The sequence below is a fragment of the Capra hircus genome, chromosome 2, assembly GCF_001704415.2.
Source record: "Capra hircus breed San Clemente chromosome 2, ASM170441v1, whole genome shotgun sequence".
Lineage (NCBI taxonomy): Eukaryota > Metazoa > Chordata > Mammalia > Artiodactyla > Bovidae > Capra > Capra hircus.
This window is the reverse complement of record NC_030809.1, coordinates 37,435,109-37,447,535: the sequence shown is the minus strand read 5'-3', so window position 1 is coordinate 37,447,535 and position 12,427 is coordinate 37,435,109. Positions and strand designations below refer to the sequence as shown.

General features: G+C 36.6%; 1 protein-coding gene across 1 annotated transcript in view; it reads left to right on the top strand.

Moving 5' to 3' along the window:
• CPS1 (carbamoyl-phosphate synthase 1) overlaps positions 1 to 12,427 on the top strand; it is a 140,290-nt gene that overhangs the window by 87,317 nt on the left and 40,546 nt on the right. The window contains exons 22-25 of the mRNA XM_005676491.3: positions 5,852 to 5,993; positions 7,365 to 7,430; positions 7,895 to 7,958; positions 9,889 to 10,070. Of these exons, the coding sequence (XP_005676548.2) occupies positions 5,852 to 5,993; positions 7,365 to 7,430; positions 7,895 to 7,958; positions 9,889 to 10,070 (454 nt within the window). The remainder of the gene's footprint in view (positions 1 to 5,851; positions 5,994 to 7,364; positions 7,431 to 7,894; positions 7,959 to 9,888; positions 10,071 to 12,427) is intronic.

Below are 12,427 nucleotides of genomic sequence, written 5' to 3'. Positions count from 1 at the left end.
CAAATTCAAATTTTGTCTTTATTTTAGTAATTATTCTGTTTTTAAGTTTGTTCCGAATTAAGATTTCCCTTTGAAAAAGATAGAAATATGATAGCCCTGTCCCTAAAATAATTTTTACCTAGCTTGATTTTAAAAAACAAGTCTCATTCTGATGCAAGTTCTTTATAGCAGACAAAATGGAGGGCAGCCCAACAGAGGCTGATGAAGATGAGGAACATATATCTAAGTCTCCACATTGTTAAATGAGCTTTATGTTCACTTCAGATTACTCATCTTGTATCTGATTCTGAAGAGGTTTAACCTTATCTAAATCACTGGCCCAAAGCTAATGAATCGTGTCTTCAAACTGTCTCTTCTTTTATTTTATTATAATGGAACTCAAAATAAAATTTTGTATCAGAACAAGTAGGGAATGAAGTGAATTTTCTACTGTGTGTAATGACATGCCAGCCAATCTTATGTGATGCAGTGGATACAGTGGAGAGAGTGAATGAGGGAAATTTGGAGAGCAGCCACCTATGTCATCCTGTGGGTTAGGGACACCTCACAGAATAAGGACTCTGGTCAATATGGGAAGAAGTCTAACTTGTCTGTATCTTTGTAACTGCCATGTTGGGTCAGAATCCTCATCTCTTTTTTCAGTGAGGAGGATTGCAATGTACTTTGCACTATTTCATGAACATGTCTAAAGAGTCGAAATTATTAACCAGTGAGGCCATGATTTCATTCTTGGCCTATAGAAGACATATCACTTTGAACTCCATAGGACTGTATCTATCCCAGATTTTCATTCAAGTTGAAATAGATGAACATGAATATATTCATATGCCATTCCAAATTAGTACACCCTAATTTTTAAGATATGTAAAAATATCATGCTATTGATCTAGTTATTTGAATACTGAGTGAAAGTTAAAGCAATTTTTGGCTCACCAAGAAAATATTCTGAAAATCAGCTTGTGAGCTTAAAACATGCACTTTGCAGGTCTAGCTTGAAGCATCTGTTTTAGAACTCTCACCAGGTATGATTTGAAGGGGCACCTATGGAGAAATAGTTTTCACCCCTATTCTGAAACTCTGTCATTCATTATTCATTATGTTATGTTACTATTGCTTTTCTCAGCATCCCCCTTAAATAATGAAAACTCTCTGTGGTGGGGATGCTATGGGAGCAGTAATGATTGAGTTAGTTTTAGCTATTTTTTGCCACAAAGCTGAACACAAAATTAATTCAGTTTACTTTTGTATGCAGAGGGCCAATTTTATCAATCAACCTTTCTTTTTCTTTTCTTTTTTTAAATTTGTTTGTTGGTAAGAGTTCAATTTTATTTGGTGGGTGTAGGAGGAATACTGTGTATTCGCTGGAGATGTCTTTATATGCTCTATTGGACTTTCTGGTGGGAAAGAATAAGAGGAATTATGCATATTTCAGTAATAGAAATGCATAGCTGAATGTGGACAAAAGAAATGCAAATTTCTGCATCCTTAATAGAAATTTGAGGAATCTGAATGGTTTCTTTTTTTGTTTGTTTAATACCATTATTTATAATTTTTATTTAAATTATTATCACAATCTTTGAAGAATTGACTGATCCTCTGTAATATAAGAAAAATAAATCATTTGAAGCTAAAAAATAAAAAGATTCACCAGTAGGGCTAAAGATAAATATGTTACTTCTGGTTATTTTTTGACTTGAAGAACTTGCATTTCTGCTAGTCCATAGTAATAATTATAGGTGTGATGGTTCTTTTCAAGGCATGTTTCTTAGTGTGTCTGTATCATTGTTGTTCAAGGTTAGAATGAAGTCATTTTAGTTAAAGTGATTGTTGATATGGTAACATAATATAGGTTTTGCCTCAGGTAGTTTTTTGCAATAATGAAGAAATGTCTAATTAAAGATTTATTTATTTATTGCTTGTTTTTCCTTTTACTGCTATCCCACAATGATGGGAAAGTGTTCTGGCAGCTATCTAGAAAAATCTATGGGTAAGAATTTACTCAGTGTTATATGTACAGTGTTTCTCTACCCAACTCAAGCTTCATACCAGTGTTTATAATAAGCTTGCAGATCACAGAGAAAATGTGTAGTCTTTCCTCACACAGGTAAACATGATTTGAAACTGTTCAGTAAAGTCATGATTTAAAAAGAACATCATCCAAAGTTTTAATTTAGGAAAATAGTTTATTTGTCAAGCATTTCCATTTTGAGCCTGAATGCACATTTGCACATAAACAAATGAGCAATTGGTGTAGGAACATAGTCTTGGCAAGGAGAGTGGAAATATACATTTCTAAAACAAGTAGAAACAACAACAAAAAATCTTTTCTCTGCTTTTGTCTGGAACTTTTTTTTTTTTTAAAAAACTAAAAGCAAATGCCATCACTTTGAGTGTTTCAAGGGCCCTCAGAAGCTCATCAGTCACCTTCACCTGTTGGATAAAACTTTTCCAGACTTCCCCAGTGGAAAACTGAAAGTCAAAATCACCCAGTCATGTCTGACTGTTTGCGACCTCATGGATTATACAGTCTATGGAATTCTCCAGACCAGAATACTGGAGTTGGGTAGACTTTCCCTTCTTCAGGGGATCTTCCCAACCCAGGGATTGAACCCAGATCTCTCACATTGCAGGCAGATTCTTTACCAGCTGAGCCGCAAGGGATCCCAAGAATACTGGAGTGGGTAGCCTATCCCTTCTCCAGTGGATCTTCCTGGTCCGGGAGTCAAACCAGGGTCTCCTGCATTGCAGGTGGATTCTTTACCAACTGGAGCTCCTCGGGAAGCCCTTCCCAGTGGAAGTTGGGGGCATTTCCCCTGAACCACACCATCCTTTTGTGTGCATTTATCTCATAGCACCTCTCTCTGTGCTATCTGAGAAACAGCGATTCAGTTGCCTCGTAATATACTCTCAGCTCCATAAATGCAGAGATTTGTTATTTTAATCTCTCCATCATTAAAACACATAGGACAGAGCTCTGATACACAGAGCACTTATTCACCAAGTGTTAAAACACTAATGAAGGAATGACAGTTAGTGTTGCTTAACCTTCACCATTCACAATTCCCTACTAACTCGGATTTCCAACAACAAATCCTCTGTAAGTTCCTATATGCCCTGCCATGCCCATTGCTTCCTCACATTATTGCAGACCCAGTGCCCTTGCCTTGTCAACCCTTTTTTTCTGTATAAACTTGAATTTACTTGATGGCTTTGTATTCATGCCTCCACTGCCATAGTATGTCTCAAGTACAACCACTCACATGGTTATCTCTATTCTCTGACCTCACCATTACATAGCTTATTTCTCCATAAAATGTTCAGAATCACTCTCTATTGCTACATCGTCTCAAATACTATTTTGTATCTTCTTGAGCATCATTGTCTGGTAGAATTTTCTGTGATGATAAAATATCCTGTAATCTACAAGTGGATTACAGGATAAAATATCCTGTAATCTACAAGTGGATTACAGGATAAAATATCCTGTAATCTACAAGTGGATTACAGGATAAAATATCCTGTAATCTACTCTGTCCAACACAGTAGCTACTTGCCTGTATGGCTACTCAGCACTTGAAATGTGAGTAGTGAAAGTGTGGCTCTGAATAATTTAAAAAAATTTAAGCCAATTAATGTCTGAATTTAAGTAGTTGTGTGTGGCTAGTGGCTGCCGTCTGGGATGAATAGTTCTAGTTAGCACAGTGCTTGGCACATAGTAAATGACTAATAATACTTAATAGGCAGATTGTGTTTAGAAATTTGACAGGGAAATGTGTTGTTCTGGGGAGAATGCTTATCAAATGCTTGAGAAGTTTAAGAAATAAAAATGAAATAGGAAAAAAGAAATTAAATTCACTAGGAGAAATAATAGATTTGAGAGATAGAAGAGAAAATAGGTCCCATTGAGAAAGCAAATTGACTAGGAACTGCTGAAGCTTCAGAAATCCAAACTAATGCTGATACACAAAAGCTAGAGAAATAGTTATTTAATGTACCAGCTTGATTCTTTCTTCTGTGAACTCAGAATATGAATTAATTAAATTAAGAAAACTGAAGGATAGAATGAACAAAACGCTGTAGATTTAATTCAACCATACTCTATTAGAATTTTGATGAAAATGTTTTATTTATTATTACATCTTCTGGCAAAAACTTTTATATTTTAAAATCACTGTATTGACTATCAAACTGTTATAATTGAATTTTATTGTATCGACTACTGCTTGAAACAGCTTGGCTGCAGCTATTTGGTTAGAGATACTTTTGGTAGTATTTAATTCTTTTGTACCTTAATCCTTTGAAAATTATTTTGTGTACATTTTGAATTCTAGTTACAAGTGTATTTTAATTGCTTCTCTTTCCTGTAAAGTAAAAAAGCTCTAGAATTACAGTTTCCTTCATTCATGTAATAAATATTTATTGAATGCTGTCTGTGAGCCAGACAGTGAGCTAGGCTTTGGGAATAATCTGGTAAATGAGACAAATATCTTCTTTGCCCTCCTGGAACTTGAATCTAGCAGGAAAAATGTCTGGATACTGAAGAAAAACTAAGAAACGTTAAAAATATCAGGAGATAATGTCATGCTAAAGGATATGGTTCCAACTATGCCCCTGGCTCCAACAAGAGTCAGTTAAAGGTCCAGAAAGATCCATGTGGGTTAGAGCAGACTAAGAAGGCTTTGAGGATGAGCTTTGGCTTTAACTGACCTATGGGGCATGGCTGGGATTTGGAGAGAGGACAGGTAGGTGATGGGAATGTTAAAGGCGTTACAGGTGAGAGACATAATGCGAATGGTGTCTACACTGTGGAAATCATCATGGTAAAGTGAGGAGACAAATCTGGTTTGAGTGGAAAAAAATATCAAAATCACAGAACTATCTTCTCAACACAGAGAGATATGTGACACTAGTAAATAGAGATAGTTTATGAAGAGGACACCCAGCCCAATGCCATGTTGGGATGCCTAGGTAGAGAAATTCTCAAAGCCCATAAAGACCTGGAGCACAGGTCAGGCACTGGAGGAGGGGCTGTGAATTTGGGAATTATCAACTAGTTATGTTGGACAACTGGTCATTATGAGCCAATGGCAGTGGCTAAATTTAGGAAGGGAGAGAAAGTAGCCAGATGTAAGCAGGCAATGGAGGAAAGAGCCATAGAGAATAAACAGTAAATTGTTGTTGTAATAGAGTAGGGTGGGAAGCAACTTATTGCCAGAGACATATATTTTTAAAGAATGAAACATCAAAAGGGTCACATACTGACAGACTGCGAGGATGAAAATTAAGAAAGTGCTCCTGGGTTTAGAGTGAGTGAGTGAATGAGTGAAGTCGCTCAGTCGTGTCCGACCCTTCGCGACCCCATGGACTATAGCCTAGCAGGCTCCTCCATCCATGGGATTCTCCAGGCAAGAATACTGGAGTGGGCTGCCACTTCCTTCTCCAGAGGATCTTCCCGACCCAGGGATCGAACCTGGGTCTCCCGCATTGCAGGCAGACACTTTAACCTCTGAGCCACCAGGGAAGCCTCCTGGGTTTAGAAGGTCCTGACTATTTTTGAAAGAACAATTTCATTAGGACAGTAGATTCAGAAGCCACTTTTCAGGAAATAAGAAGAGAAGAGGATATATAGGATGTGGGAGTGGGAAACCACACGTCTGAGAAAGCTGGCACTGCTAATAGTAGACTTCATAGAGCCTAGACCACTTAGTGGGTTAGGTGTGTGTTTTTAAAAGTTAGCAGACCTACTTGGAAAGTTGGAAAATAAGGAGACTGGTGATTTCAAAATTGACTAGTTCACTACTTCTTACTGTGTCTGGTCTAAACTTAAATTCTCTTTTTCATTAAATCCTAGTGAGTCCATTACAGAAGAAACCCTGAAAAAGGCAAAGGAGATTGGGTTCTCAGACAAGCAGATTTCAAAATGCCTGGGGCTGACTGAGGCCCAGACAAGAGAGCTGAGGTTAAAGAAAAACATTCATCCTTGGGTTAAACAGGTAAAGGAATAAAAGAATTTTTCTTTCTTCCTAGGATTCCACGGGTAAAATATGGGCACCAATCACAGGAGCCATTTTTAATAGAAAGAGGTGGAATTTGAAAGTGAATTTACTTGTTCATCTGATGTGCATGATGTCACTTATTTTATTCAGCACAGGATTGATTTATGATTTAAAGGGGAAAGGATGTAGGGGCATTGGGATGTAGAAGGAAGAGTGAGAACATGATTTTCTTGGCCTGAATGAAAAAAAAATTAAAATGACCTCTCCTCTACTTTTTGACCCATGTGCAAATATATCAGTAGTAAGAGAAATCCTTAGTGTAATAGAAAGGCTTGAAATGCCCTAGTGTAGTGGCTGACTCTCTTGAATAGTTATCTCTTTTGGCACTGACTTTTTACAGGGTAATACTTTATTTTAAGTGCCCTATCATTATGATCCATTTAGTATTCATTGTGATAGGGCTGGGCATAATGAGCTCATCTAGTATTCATGACAATCACACTAGAACTTTCATAGGTGTACCGTTGTGATTCTTTTTGGCCTTTAGGAGAAGAGATGCTTTGGCTTAAAGTACCACCAGCTGGTTTTTGTCCTTTAAAATCATTGGCTTTTCCCTGTGTGCTCAGGGGGCACACACATAACCTTAGGTCTGGGACTTGATGCCAAATATTTCCTACTCAGCGATTATTATCTTTCTTCCTTCTCACTTGCCTTACATTAGTTTGCCCTGTTGGCCCCAAAATCTTGCTCACTAAGCTGAGCTCCTGGCCCTTGAGAGCTAAATTGATTTACTTTCCCCAAATATGTTCAATGAGATCTAGTCCCCTTCCCTACTTGTCTATGCTTTGTGGTATTTAATCATCCCATTGAGCAGTGCCATAGGTAACTTCAGTCCTATGCATTAATCTGAAAACCAAAGACATCCATATATATATAGATCATTTTGTTCTGATTTTAGGTTTTATTTGTAATTGCTTAAGACAGATGGTTGGGTAAGTTTTCCTGGTAACCAGTTGACTATAATGAGCATTTTCTTGTGTTCCTGAGAGCTAATGCACAGTAATCTGATACTCTGTAATGTGTATTGTTATTCATTGCCCAAGAGATAGCTAAATCATATTGTTTTTTTTCTCTGCTCTCACTTCTATAATTAGAAAGCAACTGGATGATACATACATTTTTCTTGTCTTTATATTTGATAGAAATGGGCATTAAAAGAATATGAATGCAGAACCAAAAAAAATCCACAATCTTCTTGAAAAAAAATTGTATTAAAGAGGAATAAAAATCCACATGTAAAAAAAAAATTTAAAAAAATCCACATGTATGTATGTATTTATTTCATGTATGTATTTATTTCTCTTTCAGATTGATACACTGGCTGCAGAATACCCATCAGTAACAAACTACCTCTATGTTACTTACAATGGTCAGGTAGGAACTGTCAAAGTTCTATAATACAGAAAGCTCTACATTTAGTAGATGGTCTATTTACTAGTATATTTAGTAAATAAAAATGACATCATTTGAATTGAATGTAATGATGTACTTTTGTACTCAGTCTTTTAAGAATTGCCCTAAGATGATGAAATAAAACAAGGGGAGAGATAAAGATAATGGTTACATGATTGACACAACAGTATAAATTAATAAAAAAAGACTGGTGACATAAACATAAAATTATACTGTTTTCTCATGGCTAATTGAAAATACTGAATAATTTTTTACAAATAATTAGGGTTTATATAACATTTCATACTTATGGATTCCCAAAGACTAATAGAAGATGCATATCAACAAAAGAAAGAATGATAAAGACACACTCAAAGCATTGTACAGTTTAGCTAGAGGGAAGAATAACATAATAATTGCCACGTCTTCCTTTTTCTCCCCCTTAGGAGCATGATATCAATTTTGATGATCATGGAATGATGGTGCTGGGCTGTGGTCCATATCACATTGGTAAAGTGATAATTTATATTTACATAGAACTTTTCAGTTTATATAGTACTTTTCACATATGTTAATTCCATTATTCTAAGAACTATGTAAAGTAAATGCTATCAAAATAAAAATTTTACAAATTAGGAAACAGAGGTTCAGAGCTATGTATCCCAATGTATACAACTATTAAATGTAAGAAGTGAAGTGAAGTGAAGTTGCTCAGTCGTGTCTGACTCTTTGCGACCCCATGGGCTGTAGCCTACCAGGCTCCTCTGTCCATGGGATTTTCCAGGCAATAGTCCTGGAGTGGATTGCCATTTCCTTCTCCAGGGGATCTTCCCACCCCAGGGATCGAACCCGGGTCTCCCGCATTGTAGACAGACACTTTACCATCTGAGCCACCAGCAAATGAAAGAAGTAGGGCTCAAATGTAGGTCTCAACCACAAATTCCATCTTCTTCCCTTTTATCTTGTTATCCCGTTTTCATTTTCATTCTCTTGAGCTAAACTTAGCCTCTTACTGGGGTTGGCGAGTGAATTACACTTTAACTTTTTCTCTTTCTGTAGAATTTTTCACAAAGATCTGTATTTGCTCAATAACTTTATACATAAAAGAGTAATCGTTTTTGTAGATCCAATGTCCGACTTAACATATAATGTGGGTTGGCATCAGATGCAAAGAGCTCATCTCATTGGGACCCAGGAAGGGTATCACATAGTTTAATTAAAACATTCTCACCAGAATTTGTTGTATTTCTCCCAGTCACTTGAAATTAGATATTTAATAATGAATCAAGATCTATTACAGTTGCAAAGTATATATTTAAATAGATATTTCTTAGCAAGTATATCTAACATCTAGCCTCTGCAAGGTGTTCTAATATGGAAATGATAAAACATATGATTTAAATGTATTTTAAACATAGAGTTTATTACAGTTTTTACAATTAAGTGTTTCAGGATATGGTAGTTTGCCAATTTTTGGCCAAATCTTAAAGTAGGCAGAAAGCGTTTATACCTTTGCCACTTTATCTTATGCTTAAATAGCCTGGACACCTTCACCAGGACCTACCCTTCTCTAAACCTTTCTTCTTTCCTTTTCAAATTTCACTTAATTTATGCAACCATTCTACATTGCTTTAGGGTCTAAGAAAGATTAGCTGAGCTAATAATCAAGTGTGTACTTAATTGATAGTGAGATTTAACATGCTACTATATTTGGACAACTTATTATGCTGACAAGCATTTTTAGGAGACAAAGTCCTAATGCAAAGGATTAGTACAAATCCCTGAACTTCAGTTCTATGGCATCTCAGTAGAGGTGATATTTTGAGGCATTTAGGCCATTATTATACATCAAATCACTTCCTAGAAGGTCACTCACTCTGCATGGGGTGGCCTTGCCAAGCTTAAAAGGATATGCTTGGAAAGGCCAGGACTTTCCAATCAATCAAGACATGTCAGAGCTGCAAGGTACCTCAGGGATCATTGGGTTTGGCTCTCAGACAGCAGGGTAAGTGGAAGGACTTAAACAAGAACTCAAATGTTCTGATCACAAACTTTATTGTGTGTGCTGAGGTCAATATGTTCACTTTGAGTTTCTTTTCAGTAAATGAGGTTTGTAGAAATTATTATTATAGTTCTCCTCCATTAACTTTGAGGTTCTGAATGTTCCAAATACTGAGATTACCTCTCGCAGAACTTAATATACAAAGCAAGCTAGCCCGTCATTGTGGTTTAATGAGTCCTCGTTTTTCATAATAATAGTATAGTAGGAACTAGTATGCATAATATCAATAGATCTGACATTTATATTTTGGAAAAACATTGAATTGAAAGGGCATTAGCTTCCTTAGCCTTGAGTGACTGGCAATATATTTCTGCTTCTCTTTGTGTTATAACTTCAGGATTCTCTTCCCCTCTCTCCCCAATTTCATTGTCTCTGTAGGTAGCAGTGTAGAATTTGATTGGTGTGCTGTCTCCAGTATCCGCACATTGCGTCAGCTTGGCAAGAAGACAGTGGTGGTGAATTGTAACCCTGAGACCGTGAGCACAGACTTTGATGAGTGTGACAAACTGTACTTTGAAGAGTTGTCTTTGGAGAGAATCCTGGACATCTACCATCAGGAGGTAAAAAAAGAAAAAAAAAGGGAAAAAAAAGAATAAAAATATATACAATGCATACTTTATATATGTATATCCATGTATGTAGATTTATGTGGCAATTTACCTTCAGAGAAAGAGCTTCTGGTGTCTTCCATTATCTAATTTTGAGATGAAACTCTGAAAAATAATCACTCTAGCCTTAGATTCTTGAGGCCGTGGCACAGAATAATTCTTTTTCATTTAAAATACACCTTTTCTTTCTCAGCGTTCCATCTATACTGAAAATTCTTCTTGGTAACATGTGCTAGACACATATTAATTAGCATAAGACAGCCCCAATAGATATTTTGTAAAGCCATTTAATTGATCATGTAGACCCACGATAAGAAGCCTCTCTTTAGTTCACATTCTGTTGTTTAATGATGACCACTTCTCAGAGGAGACAAGTTAGTCATTCACAAAAGACTGGTTAATTCTTTGTGCTACAGATGAAGCTATTAGTATTCAGTGTAAAAATCAATGAGTTCATTCTAAATGATTTTGGTAGCATTATAGCCTTCTCTTAAGTAGCTCTTCTACTTCTATTCCAATATTATAGAGTGTATCTTCACTGTGGATTTATATGATCCTAGGTTAACAAGTTATTTTACAATTAAAAAAATGCCTACTTGAAAATTTTAGTCTTGCCTTTTGAAGTTGATTATAATTAATTTCCTACTGCAGAGAATCATCCCTCTGTACAAAATATGGCCGCTTAAGGCAAAAACAATTAACCTGGAGCCACAAGACTTAAATTTTTGACTTGAAACTTTGTTGATTTGTGCCAGTTATTTAAATTCTCTGTGCTTCATCTTTGTTGTTGTTGTTAATGAATCATATGAGTGTTAAAACATGGTACATGTAGGTACTGTGATGGTAACATAGATTTGTGGTTGAGATTGCATTGTTGAATATAAAGTATAGTGCTAGAACAATGTGATGATTTTATTATTGTGAAAAGAAATAGACAAATTTAGGATTAATGTATAATCATAGTTTTTTATTTAGGCCTGGCCTACTAATCTTTTAATATAATGAAACGAAACCATTAGGTACAGCTTCCCAGGTGGCTAAGTGGTGAAGAATTTGGCTGCCAATGCAGGAGATGAGGGTTTGAGCCCTGGGTCAGGAAGATCTCCTAGAGGAGGAAATAGCAACCTACTCCAGTATTCATGTCTAAAAAGTCCCATGGACAGAGGAACCTGGCAGGCTACAGTCCACGGGGTCGCAAAGAGTTGGACACAACTGAGCACAGCACGCAAACCATTAGGTAGAATATACACAATTTTCAGTTCTTTCACTGACCAGACTTTTCTCATAATTTCTTTATTCATTTTAGATAAACTGGTGGAGATCAAAGCAAGTACATATTCTACAAATATTTCTTGAGTATCTTTTAAAAATCAGGTTCAGTAAGATCAGTTCAGTTCAGTTCAGTCGCTTAGTCACGTCCAGCTCTTTGCGACCCCCATGGAGTGCAGCACGCCAGGCCTCTCTATCCATCATCAACTGCCGGAGTTTACTCAAACTTATGTCCATTGAGTCAGTGATGCCATCCAACCATCTCATCCTCTGTCTTCCCCTTCTGCTCCCACCCTCAATCTTTCCCAGTATCAGGGTCTTTTCCAATGAGTTAGCCCCTTCGCATCAAGTGGCCAAAATATTGGAGTTTAAGTTTTAGCATCTGTCCTTCCAATGAACATTCAGGACTAATTTCCTTTAGGATGGACTGGTTGGATCTCCTTGCAGTCCAAGGGACTTTCAAGAGTCTTCTCCAACACCACAGTTCAAAAGCATCAATTCTTCAGTGCTCAGCTTTCTTTATAGTCCATCTCTCACATCCATTCATGACTACTGGAAAAGCCATAGCTTTGACTAGACAGATCTTTGTTGGAAAAGTAATGTCTCTGCTTTTTAATATGCTGTCTAGGTTAGTCATCTTTTCTTCCAAGGAGCAAACGTCTTTTTAATTTCATGGCTGCAGTCACCATCTGCAGTGATTTTGGAGCCCCAAAGGATAAAGTCTATCACTGTTTCCCCATCTATTTGCCATGAAATGATGGGACCAGATGCCATGATCTTAGTTTTCTGAATGTTGAGTTTTAAGCCAACTTTTTCACTCTCCTTTTTCACTTTCATCAGGAGGTTCTTTAGTTCTTCTTCGCTTTCTGCCATAAGGGAGAAATATTCAGGGAGGATAGAGAGCTGTAAAACCAGGCACTTACCTTTGAGACGTTGAAATAAAACTGGGATTAATGACATAATATCTGAAAAGTTACATAATTATTAAAAAATATTAAGAAGCATTACAAGCGGTAGTGGCAGGCAGTTAACACGTAGTT